The sequence below is a fragment of the Rhinoderma darwinii genome, chromosome 9, assembly GCF_050947455.1.
Source record: "Rhinoderma darwinii isolate aRhiDar2 chromosome 9, aRhiDar2.hap1, whole genome shotgun sequence".
Taxonomy (NCBI): domain Eukaryota; kingdom Metazoa; phylum Chordata; class Amphibia; order Anura; family Rhinodermatidae; genus Rhinoderma; species Rhinoderma darwinii.
The window spans coordinates 22,103,646-22,123,059 of NC_134695.1; the positions used below are offsets into that span (position 1 = coordinate 22,103,646).

General features: G+C 41.7%; 1 protein-coding gene across 1 annotated transcript in view; it reads left to right on the plus strand.

Moving 5' to 3' along the window:
• EFEMP2 (EGF containing fibulin extracellular matrix protein 2) overlaps nt 1-19,414 on the plus strand; it is a 67,794-nt gene that overhangs the window by 9,125 nt on the left and 39,255 nt on the right. Inside the window, exons 3-4 of the mRNA XM_075836881.1 lie at nt 13,146-13,194; nt 15,286-15,513. Coding sequence (XP_075692996.1) covers nt 13,146-13,194; nt 15,286-15,513 — 277 coding nt within the window. The remainder of the gene's footprint in view (nt 1-13,145; nt 13,195-15,285; nt 15,514-19,414) is intronic.

A 19,414-nucleotide genomic window follows, 5' to 3' on the forward strand; every position in this document is an offset into this window, starting at 1 on the left:
ACCCAAATAGCAGTTTACGTCTACGTATATCTCATTACCGTACACGGGAGAACCCGCTTAACAGTTTATGGGGTATTTGTCTTCAGTGGCACATACTGTGCACACCATATTGTGCAGTAAAATGGCATATCAGCGGAAAATTGCAATTTTTACTTTACACCATCCGCTGCGGGGTCAAGATGCTAACTACACTACACCCCTTAATATGCTCGAAGGGGTGTCGTTTCCAAAATAGGGGTCACTACTTGGGGGTTTGTTTTACTATTTGACCTGAGAGCCTTGCAATTGTGGGCCAATGCTGTGAAAATCACCAAAATAGGCCTCAAATGCGCATGGTGCTCTTCAATTCTGAGCCCTGTCATATGTTCAGGCAAATGATAAATTCCTTCAGGGTGTTGCCGTACTTGGAAGAAATTGCTCTACAAATGTTGCGGTGCTTTTTCTCCTTTATCCCTCGTGGAAATTAAGAAAATTCAACGTTTTAGTGTAAAAAATGTTGATATTCATTTTCACTGCCTAATTCCACTAAATTCAGCAAGAAACCTGTGGGTTCTAAATGCTCACTATACCCCTCAATAAATTCCTTGAGGGCTGTAGTTTCCCAAATGGGGTCACTTTTGGAGGGTTTCCATTGTTTTGTTCCCTCAGGGGCTTTGCAAATGCGACATGACACCCGAAAACTATTCCATCAAAACTTGAGCTCCAAAAGCCAAATGGTGCTTCTTCCCTTCTGAGCTCTGCCATGTGTCCAAGCAGCAGTTTATTATTAACACATATGGGGTATTGCCGTAATGGGGAGAAATTGATTTTCAAATGTTGGGGTGAATTTTCGCCTTTATTTCTTGTAAATATTTAACATTTCCACGTTTTATCAGAACATTTTTTTTTTTAATTTCACGCCATAATTACACTGAATTCTGCAAAAAAAAACAAAACAGTGGGATCAAAATGCTCACTATACCCCTCTATAAATTCCTTCTTTGGTGTAGTTTCCGAAATAGGGTCACTTTTCACTTCTAGGGGGTTTCCACTGATTTGGTCCTGCAAGGGCTTTGCAAATGTGACATGGTGCCGCAAACCTTTCCAGCAAAATTTGAGCTCCAAAAGCCAAATAATGCTCCTTCCCTACTAAGCCCTGCTGTTTGTCCAAACAGCAGTTTATCACCACATATGGGGTATTGCCATGCTCAGAAGAGTTTGCTTTACAATCATTGGGGTGCTGTTTCTCCTTTATCTATTGTGAAAATGGAAAAATCGGAGCTAAAACTACATTTATTAGAAAAAAACTTTGATTTTCATTTTCACGTCCTAATTCCACTAAATTCAGCAAAAAATCTGTGCGGTCAAAATGCTCACTATACCCCTCGATAAATTCCTTAAAGGGGTTTTCCCACGAGGGATATTTATGACCTATCCACAGGATAGGTCATAAATGTCTGATAGATACGGGTCCCAACTCTGGCACCCGCACTTATCTCTAGAACGGGGCCCCTAAACCCCGTTCTACCTCTTTGTGTGTCTGCTGATTTACCACTGAATGGCAGTTACAGAAATGCTACCCTGCTTCCGTAACTGCTATTCACTACTATGAGAGTTATGGAAACAGCATAGCTCAGCGAGCTACGCTGTTTTTGTAACTCCCGACCATAAAGTCAGGAAGTGGCCAGGAGTCAGTGATAGCAGACAAAGCTAGAATGGGGGTTTAGGGAGCCCCGTTCTAAAGATAAATACGGGTCCCAGAGGTGGGACCCGAATCTATCTGACTTTTTTTACATATCCTGTGGATATATCATAAATGTCCCTCATGGGAAAACCCCTTTAAGAACTATAGTTTCCCAAATGAGGCACTTTTGGGTGGTTTATACTGATTTGGTCCCGCAGAGGCTTTGCAAATGCCGAAAATCATTCCAGCAAAACTTGAGCTCCAAAAGCCAAATGGTGCTCCTTCGCTTCTGAGCCCTGCCGTGGGCCAAATAGCAGTTTATTGCCACATATGGGGTATTGCCGCAATTGGGAGAAATTGCTTTTCAAATGTTGGGGTGCTTTTTATCCTTTATGCTTTATAAAAATTAAAAATGTCTTTGTTTTATTGGATAAAAATGTAATTCCACTATATTCAGCAAAAAACCTGTTAGGTTAAAATGCTCACTATATCCCTTGATAAATACCTTGAGGGGTGTGGTTTGACAAATAGTGTATTTTTGGGGCTGCTTCCACTGTTTTGGCACCACAAGACCTCTTCAAACCTGACATGGTGCCTAAAATATATTCAAATAAAAAGGACACCCCAAAATCCACATGGTGCTCCTTTGCTTCTGAGGCCTGTGTTTCAGTCCAGTAGGTCACTAGGGCCACATGTCAGATATTTATAAAAACTGCAGAATCTGGGCAATAAATTTTGAGATACGTTTCTCTGGTAAAACCTTCTGTGTTCCAGAAAGAAATAGATTAAAACAGATTTTCTGTAAAAAAAAAAAAAAATTGTAAATTTCACCTCCCTTTGCTTTAATTCCTGTGAAATGCCTAAAGGGTTGAGAAACTTTCTAAATGCTGTTTGAATACTTTGAAGGGTGTCGTTTTTAAAATGGCGTGATTTATAGGGGGTTTCTAATATATAAGGTCCTCAAAGCCACTTCAAATCTGAACTGGTCCATAACAAAAAGGATTTTGAAATTGTCTTGAAAATGCTGCTAAAGTTCTAAGCCTTGCAACGTCCTAGAAAAATAAAAGAATGTTCAAAAAAAATGGCAATCTAAAGTAGACATAGGGGAAATGTTAATAAGCAACTATTTTGTGTGCTACTACTATCTATCTTAAATGTTGTTGTTATCCACAAATAAACACTTAGGGTATGTTCACACGTAGTGGTTTCAGACGTAATTCGGGCGTTTTACGCCTCGAATTACGCCTGAAAAAACGCCCCTGATACGCCTACAAACATCTGCCCATTGCTTTCAATGGGAATTACGATGTGTTCCCACGAGCCTTTATTTTACGCGTCACTGTCAAAATACGGCGCGTAAAATGACGGCTCGTCAAAAGAAGTGCAGGACACTTCTTGGGACGTTTTTGGAGGCGTTTTTCATTGACTCCATTGAAAAACAGCCCCAAAAACGGACATAAAAAACGCAGTGAAAAACGCGAGTTGTTAAAAAAACTTCTGAAAATTAGGAGCTGTTTTCGCCTGAAAACAGCTCCGTATTTTCAGACGCTTTTGGTCACTATGTGTGAACATACCCTTACTGTATCGATCAAATTTTACCACTAACTTAAAGTACAATGTGTCATGAGAAAACAATCTCAGAATTGCTTGAAAAAATAAAAGCATTCCAAAGTTATTACCACATAAAGTAACACATTTCAGATTTGAAAAAAAAGTCTAATAGGCCAAAACAGAAACAAAAAATTCATTGTCCTTGATTGCACTAGCTTTCCTCTTTTTCCCGTTATGTGCCATCCAGCCTGTCAGTGAGGGTCCTATTATATGGGCAGATATTCTTTAATGAACAAGAGATGAACATTGATTTAGCGAGTCGTTTAGCATCTGAAAGACGGTCTATTACACATTACAATAAATTGTTAAAGATTTTCGCTTTTCAGTTGTCCTGCGTTAGCCTATACAGCAATTACACACAAAAATTATTAAACTCGTAGGTGGAGAGCAAAAGACTGATCGGCTAGGGACTGGAAGATTTCTGATTAGACGAGGGGATGTGGCATCAACGAACAATAATCTCTCATTCACCTAGATCCAAGGAAACCCAACGATTTATCGTTCGCCGTACATCGTTGCACGCTATTACATGTGACACTTATCTCTTGCATTCAAACGATTATGCGAAAATGATTTATTGTTGTTATTTAGTTTAATATTATATTTAATTTAATTAATGTTTTCACATTACATATTTTTTGCGTGCGGGGGACTCTGAGCTTGGGGGGTGCGTGCAGGGTGCTTGTGGGTGGTTTGCGGGGTGTGTGTCGGGTGCGTGCAGTGTGCTTGTGGAAAAGTGTCTGTGGGGGTGCGTGTGGGCGTGGTCCTCTGCGAGGGCGTCTGTGGGGGGGGTGCGTGCAGTGTGCTTGAGGGGGGTGTCTGTGGTGGTGCTTGTGGGGGGCTTGTGTGGTGTTTTGTGGGGGAGGTTATGTGTGTGTGTGTGGCGGGGTTTGCAGAGCGTCTGCATGTGTGGGAGAGGTTTATGGGGGGAGCTCCATGATGCGCCAGAATTATTAATAACTATTAATATTTCTGGAGCATCTCTAGTTCCCGTTTTGCCACAATAGAAACTGCAGTTCATTCACCTCTAGTTTTATTGTGGCGCAGGGGAGAAGACAGAAGTCTGCTAGAGGTTAGTATAAGTATTTATATTTTTCTCATTGCTAACTTTATTTTTTGGGTTTTGCAGGTTCCGCTGGACCTATTGGACTACTTCGTAGATTCGTGGACTACTGCGATGATCTACGTTTATTTTTTTGTTTTGTTTTTAATAAAATGTTTAACGAGGGTTGTGTGGGGGAGTTTTTAGTTCAATAAAAATATTTTCTTATGTCTCTGTATTTTTTTAATACTTTATTAGAGCCTTGATAATGGCAGTTGTTGGTTTGACAGCGTCCATTACAGAGACGAGGCTTAGTGTTAGCCAGTAAAAAGGCTAGCACTAGCCCCCCCACTAGCATTATTACCCTGGTACCCACCGCCACTAGGGCTGCCAGGAAGAGCCAGGTACGTTCCAGTACCCGACCATCTATAGTGAAGGTCGGGCACTGGGATGGTCTCAGGCTGGTATTATGAGACTGGGAAGGACCAAAAACCGTGGCCCTTCCCAACCTGGTAATGCTTGCCTGATGCTGCTATGTTGTATCTGGCGGATTATAAAAAATGGGTGGGGCCCACTTTTTTTTTTTTTTGTAAAAATTTAAGAAATGACAAAAATTATGTGGGGTCCTCCACATTTTTCATAACCAGCTAACTACAACATAGCAGCAGCAGGCTAGCATTACCAGGGTGGGAAGGGACACTGTTTTTGGCCCTTCCCAGCCTCATAATATCAGCCTGCGGCCGCCCCATTCCCTTACCATCACTACAGATGGTCAGGTAATGGATTGCACCCGGCTCTTCCTAGCACTCCTAGTGGCGGTGGGTACCGTGGTAATAATGGGGAGTTAGTGCTAGCCTTTTTACTGGCTATCACCAAGCCCCGCCTTAGTGATGGACGTAGTCAAACAGACAATTGCCATTATCAATGCGCTAATAAAGTATTAAAAAAACACAGACATAAGAAAATATTTATATTGAAATAAAAACTCCCCCACACAATCCTAGCTAACCATTTGATTTAAAAAAAACAAAAAAAAAACATAGATCATCACAGTAGTCCATCGAATCTACGACGTAGTCCAATAGGTCCAGCGGAACCTGCAAAACCAAAAAAATAAAGTTAGGCCTCAAGCACACTTCAGTGAAATGCTTCAGTGTGCTATCTGTTTTTTTAACGGATAGCACACTGACCCATTCATTTCTATGGGGCCATGCACACTTCCGTTTTTTTAACGGAATTGTGTGGCCGTTCCAACAAAAATAGAATAGGTCCCATTCTGTCTGTTTTTTACGGAACAGTCACGGACATTCCATTTATTTGGTCCGTTGAATCAACAGACCGCACACGGAAACACGGACCCATGATTTGGGGCCGTACGACGAGCAACGGATGTGTGCATGAGGACTTAGTAATATGAAAAATAAAAATACTTTTTACGGACAGTTTTCCCATACTTTATATGGGAGTAGGGGACGCAAATGAGGATGGCTGTCCGCGGCCCCCAGCGGCCATCCGTGTCCGCGGTCGTTTGCATGGAGTCTGACTCTGGGAACATTTGCCGCTTTTTACGCACTAAAGAATTGATCCGACGCTTCTTTTTTACGCAGTGCGTTTTATAAAAATGCTTGCGTAAAAAAGAACGTAGTATGTGCTAACAGCTCGCTTTCCCATTTATGTAAACGGAAAGCTTAATCGAGCGTTTTTTTACGCTTTTATACACATTTTGTGTGCAATTTTTGCACTTTTTTGCGCATAATTAGGACTCCTCAATTAGACTATGGGAACATTTTGCGTGTTTTACGTGCCAAAGAATTGACTCGACACTTCTTTATTTACACAACGCTTGCGTAATAAAGCGCGTTGTATGTACTAACAGTGCGCTTTCCCATTTATGTAAATGAAAATTGTAATTAAGCATTTAACGCATTTTTATGTGCGTAAAATGCGCCAAAAAATGTGTCAAATACACGCCGTGTGAATCTTTCAAATGAAAAGTCATTCACTACAATCTTCCCTCTTGACTTTCATCATTCTTAGAATTTTTGTGTGTCCTATAGCTGCTGCCAGCTACCATTTGTACAATCTCTTCAAGAATGGACCTGGACACTGCTCAGCAATTTCGAGACGCCTTTTCCTGGCTCGTACCCAAAAATAGGGAGAGGGGTGAGTCTCCCGCCCACATTTACAACAGCTGTAAATCAGGTTGCTTTGCCTGATTCACCTTGCTGTAATTCTTGGAAATGCTCCCTCTGGTGGCCAACATAGGAAAACATGTGAAATTATTATTTAATTTTTAATACTTCCCCCATGCGGAAGACAAAAAAAAATACAAAAAACCAAAAAAATGTAATAAAAAGAAGTAACATTTAAAAATGTTCTTTTTAATTTGCTACACATTCCTAAGACCGCTTTTATCTCTACTTCTCCTTAGGCAGAATACAAGCTGTTCTAAATGGCAATCTGTATTCTGCGGAAGGATCTATAGGTCAGCAGCAAGGACATTTTCTTCAAGCGTATTACTGGAACACTCCTATATATTAGAATAAAGGTGTTTATGTATTTTCTTAATATATTAGTTTAAATTCACTAAAATGTAGTCCGCACTTTTCTAAACTAGTAATAGCTATTATGACTTAGGGTATGTTCACACGAGGGCGTCCGTAACGGCTGAAATTACGGGGATGTTTCAGCCTGAAAACATCCCCGTAATTTCAGCCGTACCGGCATGTGCAGGCGCTTGAACGCCGCGTCAATTACGGACGTAATTGGCGCTGCTATTCATTGGAGTCAATGAATAACGGCTTCAATTACGGCCAAAGAAGTGACAGGTCACTTCTTTGACGCGGGCGTCTATTTACGCGCCGTCATTTGACAGCGGCGCGTAAATATACGCCTCGTGTGAACAGACAAACGTCTGCCCATTGCTTTCAATGGGCAGATGTTTGTCAGCGCTATTGAGGCGCTATTTTCGGACGTAATTCGGGGCAAAAACGCCCGAATTACGTCCGTAAATAGGCCGTGTGAACATACCCTTATGGAGAAGGTGAACATAACAGAAGAGTTTTCTCCTTCAACTTGGACTACAGATATCTTCAAGCCCAAATAAAATTTTATAGGCAGTTTTTACACTCTGTGGATCACTTCTTGTCTCTACCATGGGGTATTATAGATATAGTTAATAGTATTACTTGTAAAGTTGTTTTGGACTTTGTTTCCATAGACATGGAAACACAGTAGTCTGGAAACATGTAAGCTTTGTGAAGTACTTGGCTAATAAGAAGAGGGATTGTACTATATCTGCTGTTAGTATTCCTTGGTTGTATGTTATCTATTACTAGTGCGAGCTGCCGCTCCATTCAAGGTCTTTGGGACTGGCAGAGACAGCTGAGTAGAGCTTCTTCTCACTGGGCTCGTCTAGTGAGGAGGAACCGGAAAATCTCGTTCTAATGAACGGTCGGGGGCCCAGTGTTGGGGCACTTGCGATGAAACATTTACCACCTATTGAGGGATAAGTGATAAATGTCAATCATAGATCAGTTTGTGTGTGAGGTTTTGATGCGTCTCACAAGATGGATGTATCTACAGTAGGTGAGACGTCCTTACGGCCGCAGGCTTTAAGACCATGGGCATCCAATTCTTGACTTTTCTATAAGACAAGGAAACAACTAGTTAACGGGGTATTCTGCTCTGGACAATCGCCTTTTGTTAGAAAAGTCCCACAGCGATTAGCTGTTACAGGATGTCTTGCTGCTGGGACCAGCAGCAATCAGAGGTAAACTGTGGGGGAACTTTGCAGCAAATGTTACATATCCCTGCAGTGCAACCGCGGGGGAATTTAAGCATTACGCTATTTCCACTTAAACAAATGGGCTGTCCATGTGATGCACGGATCTGTTGGGTCCTTCCGAGTGGGGAAACACTTTCTAGCCACTCTCCATACAAATTGCTAAGTTGTATGGCTGAAATTTTAATTAGCAGAATATCATATGTAAATGAAGACTTGCCTCTAGTATACTCAGAGGAAACCATGCAAGCACGGGGAGAACATACAATGGAGGAAAGCTTTTGACGGAATTGCTGCATAAATTTTCTGCACCAATTATGTTGTGTGTGGACAAGCCCTTATGGAAAATCTACTGAAAACGTCATTCTCACTGGGACCCTGCCAGGACCCTTCCCATCTGGGTGTACTTTGATTTAATGCTACATATTTTGGAATTACATACACATATTTTAGTGTTGTGCCCATTATGCTAAAGAGCCATCCCCATTATATTTACAATCCAGTATCCTAATCTGTCACACCAGTCCCCAGTCCTTCCTGTTATTCTGTTATTCTTTCCTTAACAGAAATTCCGGTGGCTAAGAGATAAGGGTAGTGAGAAGTTGAACACAACAGCGTTGTTGCCATGTAAAACGATATTGGTATCTTAGAATAGAGTAAAGATTATTTCAAACTTTTTAAAATGCTGTCTACTACTTCAATGCTGCCTATACTTGTATTCCATCATTTAATACCTCTTTTCTGCCTGTTAGACTCTTTTGAAATAATGGAAATCCTAAGAAGCAGAGGTTCCTAGCTCCAAGAGTGTATGTGGGCTGTCATGTAGACATTCCTACCTCAGTGACAATAGTGGTTTTCCCTCGTATATAAATCCACGTAGTTACCAAAGGTACAGGGTTGTGTCTATAATATTAACAAACAGGGGACTGACAGACATGGAGAGGGGAGGATGCAAGTGTTTACTTGTATTCAGGTGGTTAAAGTGGCTGTCACCACATTATAAGTGCCCTATCTCCTACATAAGGAGATCGGCGCTATAATGTAGGTGACGGCAGTGCTTTTTATTTAGAAAAATGATTTATTTTTACCACGTTATTAGCGATTTTAGCTTTATGCTAATTACTTTCTTAATGCCCAAGTGGGCGTGTTTTTACTATTGACCAAGTGGGCGTTGTACAGAGGAGTCATACCGAAAAAATAGAGCTCGTAGTCAAAGTATATATGAAAATATAACAATTTTATTGCACAAATATAACATACATTTAAAAAAACATCTAGGTTTAAGACTCTAGTATTAACACTGCGGTATTTTAGAGCACAACAAGGAAAGTACAGAATAAAAAATATAATGGATTGGTTACAGACTGCATAGACTGCCTATAAAGATTATGTGAGATTTCTCAGCCACACTGGGTTCCAAGCCGAAGCACCCTAATGTCCTCTGATAACCCCTATATGTAAAAATCTAATAAAGGTGGGGGGGAGGCAGAGGGAGCAATCAGTATCAATCATAAGTAGTCAAGCATGTAGTCTTACCCATTATATAGAGGGAGAGTGTTACAAATCCGTGTTGGCTCAACCACAGGGACCCCAACGCGCGTTTCGCCGTTAGATGCTTCCTCAGGGGGTACCTGTTCACATCCAGACTATTCCGGTCCTTATATAGTGTTTGCATGTGTATCCAAGTGTCCACAATCACCGAGATGAGTCGCGAGGCATGCCCCACCTCCGGCCTCACACGCTGAAGCACACATCCGGATTCCCGACGCGTAACGGGAGTTCCGGACATGCGCAGTGCGTGAAGAGAAGCCGAAGGGGGCCGTGCATCGCCGCCGGCAGCAGCAGCAGACATGCGCACAACATCCAGGAGATGGTTATCAGTAGTAAAGTAAGTGTCATATGTTTATATAGGAGATAATGTATTTATGGCTATCGTGAAGTACAAGATACTAAAAAGGAGTGAAATATGAACCAGTGACAAAAAATATAAGGCAATACAAGGAAAAGTGATAAGTAAGACGTAAGAAATAATAAATGATGACTGATAAAGAAATAAAATAAAATAAAACGATGAAATGAAAATAATGTAAAAGCCAAAAAAGTGATTACAAGTGGGAAAAATTATTAAAATTTGGCAAAAGGATAAAGAAATATTAAACTGACATCAATATCATATATAGGTATTGTATCATGGCAAAGAACAACTCATCAGTGCTACTAATATAAACAACAATTATGGGGTTACTACAAACCCAATTCAAGTATATTATCAAAAAGGAAATATAACGTGAAAAAATGATTAGTGAAACATTATGAGAATAAAGTGACATAGTAGATAATAAAGGATTATATTACCTCAATGTGCAATTCAGTGCTAATTATATAAAAGCAAAACAAGGGTAATTATGGGGTTAAAAAAACCCAGTCATAATATATTTTCCCAAAGGAATTATACAGTGAAAAGAATACTATAATATAAAATGCGGTGACGTCATAAATAATATAAGTATGATTTCTGACAAAATGACTCATAAACCAGTGACACACTATGGAACAAATAGGAAGGGAGGACCACAATAGTGCCTCATAGAGGTGAGGGAATATATTACAATAAATGATCATATAGCAACAATTTCATAATTAGAGTCAGCAGATCTTTGTTTTCATATTCCATCCCTTTCAAGAGTATTCAAATGGTCCAGATCATGCTTCCATCATGTGAGGTAGTCGGACGTGAAGGCAGAATAAAGCGATACCTAAAAATATATAACGTTACAATACAACACATAATTAGTAAAATAAACTAGACGATAGGGATTATAAGAAGGGAACAAAGCTTAATTTTTTGTTAAATCCATCGGGTCTCATTGATCCCAGTAGGACAATCCACTTACACTCTTTTTGTGCCAAAACCCTCTTCACATTGCCACCCCTGATGCCACAATGTATTTTCTCAATCCCCCGTACTGATAATGTTTTGGGATTACAATCGTGATGTACTTTGAAGTGTCTCGGCAGTGTCTTAAATTGTGCTAAATCTTCAATCTCACTAGCCCCCATGATGTCCCGCACATGCTCTCTAGTGCGATCTCTCAACTCCCTGGACGTAAGTCCTATATACACTTTCGGGCATCCACATGTGGCGTAGTATATCACATGAGTGGTACTACATGAGATATACTCTCTAATCTCAAACAGCCTTGTCCCGTCAACTGTAGAAAAGTCAGTTGCGCGACAGATATTGGCACAAGATTTACAGTCTCCACAAGGAAAGCATCCCTTTCTGGGTCCTCGTGAGCTAAATGGACACATTTGTCGCGGTATATAATGACTCTTCACAAGAAAATCTTTAAGATTTCTTGCTCTTCTGGCTGTCATCAAAGGTCTTTCTGGTAAATTTTGTGCCAATTGTGGTTCTGATCTTAAAATGGGCCAGTGCCTTGCTAGGATAGTTCTCATCGCATCCCATTGCCCATTAAAGGTAGATATGAACCGTATTTTCGAGTCGCTCGTACGTTGTTGCTTAGATTTTAGTAGATCACTGCGGGGAGTAGCTCTCGCTCTCCTATATACTGATTTTATGTTCCTATTGCTGTACCCTCTTTCTTTGAATCTATTTGTAAGATCTTTTGATTGCTGTTCAAACAGAGTGTTTGAGGAGCAAATCCGCTTCATCCTAAGAAATTGACCAACTGGGATGGATTTAATGGTGGAAGGAGTGTGGGCTGATGAGGCATGCAGCAAAGCGTTGACCGAGGTTGTACAGAGGAGTGCATGATGCTGACCAATCAGTGACCAATCAGCCTCATACACTTCTCTCCATTCATTTCCTCAGCGCATAGGGATCCTGCTAGATCAGTGTGTGCTGTCTTATACTGACACATTAACGTTACTGAAGTGTTTAGACAGTGAATAGACATTCCTTCCAGCCTGGATGGGATGTCTATGCACAATCCCGACACTTCGGTAACATTTCTGTGGTACTTACAGCAGAGCAAAGCGTAATCTCGCTGTAACCTGTCATTTAAAGCATGATCTCGCGAGATTACGCTTGCTCTGCTGGAAGTACCACAGAAACTTTACCGAAGTGTCGGGATTGTGAATAGACATCCCGTCCAGGCTGGAAGCGATGTCTAGACAAGATTACTGTCAAGACACTTCAGTAACGTTAATGTATCAGTATAAGACAGCACATATCTAGCAGGATCCCTATGCGCTGAGGAAATGAATGGAGAGAAGTGTATGACGCTGATTGGTCAGCGTCATACACTCCTCTGTAAAACGGCCACTTGGTCAATAGTAAAACACGCCCAGTTGTCCATTAAGAAAGTAATTAGCATAAAGCTAAAATCGCTAATAACATGGTAAAAATATATAATTTTTCTAAATAAAAAACACTGCTGTCACCTACATTACAGCACTGATCTCCTTATGTAGGAGATAGGGTACTTATAACGTGGTGACAGAGCCTCTTTAACTGTTCAAAGACAGTTCTCCATAGCCTCCAAAATAGCTGCTTATGGTGGGAACTACTTTCCCCTAGTAACAGTAGACAGAGCAGCTCTGGAGCACACATTGCTGCTCTTACAAGTGAAATACAGTGCACAGGTATCGTTAGAGCACATGTACATTTTTTTAATTGGTTGGAGATGCTTTTAGTGAAGTTTTGAGATGACCACCAATAATTGCAATGAAAATGGTCTTCTCAAAGGAGTGGTCCTCTCAAATAAGTGTGCCAATATGCATCGCATATAGAAGAATTGAAAATCTATCACAAAAAAATACGGTCTAAATCAAAGGTGGACTTCTCATACAGCTGGTCTTTTGGAGAGGGTTCACTGAATTGCATATACAACATTAACATAATATTACCTAAATCACTATACGGGAAAATTGTATTTGTGCCTAATCCATAAAGAACAAAGGCATCAGGCCACAGGCTTCTGTCAAGATTTTTAAGAGTATACAGTACTTTTAGCTCCTGTAGTATACACAGGTATGAATAGAGTGCCACTTCTCTAATTTTTTTCTTCTATAACCTTCAGGAATGCACAGATGGATATGAGTGGGATGCAGAAAGACAGCATTGTAAAGGTACTGTATGATAATCCCTATAGCATGTTATAATACCATTAAATATTTTGACCACAAAGATACATAGATTGAAAAAAGGCACAGGTCCACAAAGTTTAACCTTTCTCAATCAATTACATGTCATTCTTTGCTATATTAGTTATTACCCTCAATGTCATTTGTCAGTAAATAATCATCAAGCCCTTCTTTATAAATGCTGACATAGTATCTGCCATCACTAGCTCTTGGAGAAAGTTATTCCACAGTTTGACTACTCTAACTGTAAAGAACCCTTTCTTATATTAATGTCTGAATCGCCTTTCTTCCACATGAAATGAATGTCCCCTAAACCTTTGTAAAGTTCTTGGAAAGAACAGATTATGTGCTATTTCTTTGTATTGACCACCCATGTATTTATGCATGTCAATGAAATCACTTCTAAGGCTTTATTCAGACGAACGTAAAATACGCGCGTGCAACGCGCGTGATTTTCACGCGCGTTGCCCGGACCTATATTAGTCTATGGGGCCGTGCAGACATGTGCGTGGTTTTTGCGCAGCGTTGCTCCGTTGCCAAAAAGGCACGACATGTCCGTTGATTCAGCGTTTTCAACGCATCACGCACCCATTGAAGTCAATGGGTGTGTGAAAACAACGCAGGGCACACGGAAGCACCTCCGTACGCACAGCGTTTTTCACGCAACACTTGTTAAGTCTATGTAAATGAGTTGAGCAGACTAGACAAAACAACTACAAACCAGGAAGTGGCTTTTCACTTTCGGAGCACATGCGCACAGTTTAAACTGACATCTGCAGCAATAGTAGTTTTTTTACCTGTAAAACCACCCAAAAACAACAAACACGGGCCAAAGTGTGACGTAACGTGAAATCTTGATGCGAACATGTGCTCACAGCAAGCAGGTGTTGGAGAAGGTGTCTTTTTGTAGGCTGCCCTCTCCATTACTCTACCCTCCGTTGTTTGGACGCGCGTAAAAAACGCATGCCATACGCGCGTTAAATACGCTATCACGCTGCCCAAACGGATGCCACATGCAACTCCAACGCAACCGAAACGGCACGTTTTTCACGCGCGCAAAAGTGCAACGTTCGTGTGAATCCAGCCTTAGGCTGGATTCACACGAACGTTGCGTTTTTGCGCGCGTGAAAAAGGCGCCGTTTCGGTTGCGTTGGATTCACACGAACGTTGCGTTTTTGCGCGCGTGAAAAACGCGCCGTTTCGGTTGCGTTGGAGTTGCGTGTGGCATCCGTTTGGGCAGCGTGATAGCGTATTTAACGCGCGTATGCCATGGGGTAGAGTAATGGAGAGGGCAGCCTACAAAAAGACACCTTCTCCAACACCTGCTTGCTGTGAGCACATGTTCGCATCAAGATTTCACGTTACCTCACACTTTGGCCCGTGTTTGTTGTTTTTGGGTGGTTTTACAGGTTAAAAAACTACTATTGCTGCAGATGTCAGTTTAAACTGTGCGCATGTGCTCAGAAAGTGAAAAGCCACTTCCTGGTTTGTAGTTGTTTTGTCTAGTCTGCTCAACTCATTTACATAGACTTAACAAGTGTTGCGTGAAAAACGCTGTGCGTACGGAGGTGCTTCCGTGTGCCCTGCGTTGTTTTCACACACCCATTGACTTCAATGGGTGCGTGATGCGTTGAAAACGCTGAATCAACGGACATGTCGTGCCTTTTTGGCAACGGAGCAACGCTGCGCAAAAACCACGCACATGTCTGCACGGCCCCATAGACTAATATAGGTCCGGGCAACGCGCGTGAAAATCACGCGCGTTGCACGCGCGTATTTTACGTTCGTCTGAATAAAGCCTTAGATGTATTTTTTTCCAAGCTGAACAAGCCCCAATTTTTCTAGCCTTTCATTGTAAGCGACACCTCCCATCCCATTAAATAATCTAGTCGCCCACCTTTGATTCTCCACCTCTGCTATATCGTTTTTACAATGTGGAGTCCAAATCTAAATGCCATATTCAAGATGTGGCCTTACAGGGATTTATAGAGGGGTAATATTACATTTGAATCACAGTTTTTTACGTCTCTTTTTATACAACCTGCTAATGTCTGTCCAAATATTCTGCTTTTACAGATATTAATGAGTGCTTAACAATTCCTGATGCCTGCAAGGGTGAAATGAAGTGCATAAATCATTATGGAGGTTACTTGTGCCTTCCTCGCTCTGCCTCTGTGATTAGTGACACTAATACAGAGCCTGAGACTGCCGGAGCGCCAAATACAGATCCTGAAATTGATCAAAGAAACAACCTGTGTCCAAATGGTTACCAACCAGACTCTCAAGGATTAGGCACCTGTATAGGTGAGTGATGTGTAACTGTTAACCTCAAACTATTTATACAACTTTAAAGAGGAATTCTAGGCACATTGATCAAAATAAAATTATTTACCTTTTAAGCACCTTTTGAGGCTTTTTAGAGTCATGTTCATGTTGGAAGCTGCATCTGCTTTTCTCAGCATTTGGCAGGGTCAGCTGCTTGTCTACTTGTGTCTGAACCCTGTGCAAACTGTAATGTAAAACAAACAGGATCTCCCTAAAGGGAGCCTGTTTTCGCCTTATGGACCAGGCCACTTTTTTTTCAAAACTGACGTGTCACTTTATGTGGCAATAACTCCGGAATGCTTTCACCTATCCAAGCGATTCTGAGATTGTTTTCTCGTGACACATTGGACTTTAAGTTAGTGGTAAAATGTGGTCGATACATTCAGTGTTTATTTGTAAAAAAAACACCAACATTTCGAGAAAATTAGTAAAACTTTTCAAAATTTACATGTATCTGCTTGTAAGGGTATGTTCACACGGCCTATTTACGGACGTAAATCGGGCGTTTTTGCCCCGAATTACGCCCGAAAATAGCGCCTCAATAGCGCTGACAAACATCTGCCCATTGAAAGCAATGGGCAGACATTTGTCTGTTCACACGAGGCGTATATTTACGCGCCGCTGTCAAATGACGGCGCGTAAATAGACGCCCGCGTAGAAGAAGTGACCTGTCACTTCTTTGGCCGTAATTGGAGCCGCTATTCATTGACTCCAATGAATAGCAGCGCTAATTACGTCCGTAATTGACGCAGCGTTCAAGCGCCTGCACATGCCGGTACGGCTGAAATTACGGGGATGTTTTCAGGCTGAAACATCCCCGTAATTTCAGCCGTTACGGACCCCCGCCGTGTGAACATACCCTAAGCCAGATAGTAATACCACACAAAATAGTTGCTATTTCACAATTACCATATGTCTACTTTATGTTGGCATCGTTTTTTTTAACACTCTTTTATTTTTCTAGGACGTTACAAGGCTTAGAACTTTATGAGCAATTCCTCACATTTTCAAGAAAATTTCAAAAGGCAATTTTTTTAGGGACCAGTTCTGTTCTAAAGTGACTTTGAGGGCACTATATATTAGATTGACCCCATTTAGACCCCTTATTTAGACCCCATTTTAAAAACTGTACCTCTCAAAGTATTCAAAACAGTATTTAGAAAGTTTTTTTTAACCCTTTAGGCACTTCACAGGAATTCCAGCAATGTGGAGGTGAAATTTACAAATTTCATTTTTTTTTGCTGAAAATCAGTTTTAATCCAGTCTTTTTTCTGTAACACAGAAGGTTTTACCAGAGAAACGCTACTGATTATTTATTGCCCAGGTTCTGCAGTTTTTAGAAATATCTCACATACCCTTGTGTGGTAACGGACTGAAACACAGGCCTCAGAAGCAAAAGAGCACTTAGTGGATTTTGTGGCCTCCTTTTTATTAGAATATATTTTATGCACCATGTCAGGTTTGAAGAGCTCTTGTGGTGCCAAAACAGTAGAAACCCCCCAAAAGTGACCCCATTTAGGAAACTACACCCATCAATGAACTTATCTAAGGCTATAGTTAGCATTTTGACCACACAGGTTTTTTGAAGAAGTTATTGGAAGTAGGCAGTGAAAATGAAAATCGACATTTTTTTCAATAAAATGTAGGTTTAGCTCATTTTTTTTCATTTCCACAAAAACTAAAGCAGAAAAAGCACCCCAAGATTTGTAGAGCAGTTTCTCCTGAGTAAAAAAAATACCCCATATGTGGTCATAAACAGCTGTTTGGACACACGGCAGGGCTCAGAAGGGAAAGAGCGCCATTTGACTTTTGGAGCTCAAATTTAGCTGGAATGGTTTGCGGAGGCCATGTCGCATTTGCAAAGCCCCTGAGGGGCCAAAACAGTGGAAACCCCCCAAAAGTGACCCCATTTAGGAAGCTACATTCCTCAAGAAACTTACATAAGGGTATAGTTAGCATTTTGACCCCACAGTTTTTTTGCAGAAATTTTTGGAAGTAGGCCTTGAAAATGAAAATCTACATTTCTTCCAATAAAATTTAGTTAAACCTACGTTTTTTTTTTAAATTTCCACAAGGACTAAAGGAGAAAAGGCACCCCAACATTTTTAAAGAAAATTCTCCTGATTACGGCAATACCCCATATGTGGTTATAAACTGCTATTTGGACACACGGCAGGGCTTAGAAGGGAAAGAGTGTTATTTGGCATTCAGATTTTGCTGGATTGGTTTGCGGCGCCATGTCGCATTTGCAAAGCCCCTGTGGGACCAAAACAGTGGAAACACCCCAAAAGTGACCCCATTTAGAAAACGACACCCCTCAAGGTACTTATCTAAGGCATGTGTTAGTTGTGAAAAGCAAATCAGAGTATAATAAAATGGTACGTAAATAAAAAGATTCATAATTCATGGATGTGTGGCAATCCTTAATGCACAGGCCAGGTTTTTCGGGGCAGGTATGGCACTGATGAGTGGTTTCCCTTCTTATGCCCCTTTTTCTACACGCTCTGCACCTTTTTTGGGATGCCGACAAAGTATTGCCCTGGTACAATAGGGGTGCTCTCGCTTTCAGCAGATGTGCTTGGGCCCTCCCCTGCCTGGTTTCCAAACACAAGCACTTTGATAATCTCCTCTTGAATATTAAGGAATGACCCTGTCCGGCCTGTACATTTGGATGCACGTAAGCGTTATACAATGCCATCTATACCATGTGCACGGCCACCTTTTTGTACCACACCCTTGTTTTTCTCATGGCACTATATGGCTTCAGCACTTGATCTGAGAGATCAACCCCTCCCATGTACTTGTTATAGCCCACGATGCAATCTTGCTTGTGGGTCACTGTGGTGGTACCTCGTACAGAAATCTATTTCTGTGAGGCCTTCAGTCTCAAAATGAGTTCCTGAGCTGCCTGTGAATTCAGGGATCCGAGGATCATAATTCTCGGGGGGCAGGTTCCAGACGGGATCACTTATCTGGGGGGATGACTCAGCTGATGTTCTGGCAGTGGCGTAACTACCGCTGTAGCAACCATAGCGGCTGCTACTAGGCCTGCAGCATTAGGGGACCCACGGGCCCCATTATGGCCGGAGGCTCCGCTAGCAGCCGCTATGGCTGCTAGAGCACGATGCCACTGAACACTACGGCAGAGCAGGGAGGTATCTCCCCGCCCTGCCATTAAAGGGGTTGTTCATACAAAACACATGTATCCCCTATCCACAGGATAGGAGATACATGTGTGATCACTGGGACCTCCAGCGATAAGGAGAACGGGGAACCGAATGTCCCCCGAAGTTCTCCATGAGAGATCTCGGACTTCCGGGGTCTGTGTCGGCAGCTCCGTAGAAATGAATGAAGCACCGGTCACGCTTGCACGCATGCATGACCAGCGCTCCTTTTATTTTTATTGAGCTGCCGGACGCAAACCCCGGTAGTCCGAGGTTTCACATGGAGAACTTCGAGGGGCTTTCGGTCCCCTGTTCTCCCTATCGCTGGGCGTCCCAGCGATCACACATGTATCCCCTATCCTTTGGATAGGGGATACATGTCTTTAGTGGGGCAAACCATAGGCTACAGGCCGTTTATTTTTTTGGGGGGTTTGGGCTGTATGGCGTTATCTACAGGGGGGGCTGTACGGTTCTATATACAGGGGGCTGTGTGGTGCTATATACAAGGGGGCTGTTTGTTACTATATAAGGGGGGCTGTATGCTGTTATATATACAGGGGGGCAGTATGGTGCTGTATACCGGGGAGCTGGATGTTGTAATATACAGGGGGACTGTATGGTGCGCTATACAGGGGGCTGCATGGTGCTAAATACAGGAGGGCTATATGGCGCTATATACAGTGGGCTTTATGGTGCTATATACAGGGGTTTGTATG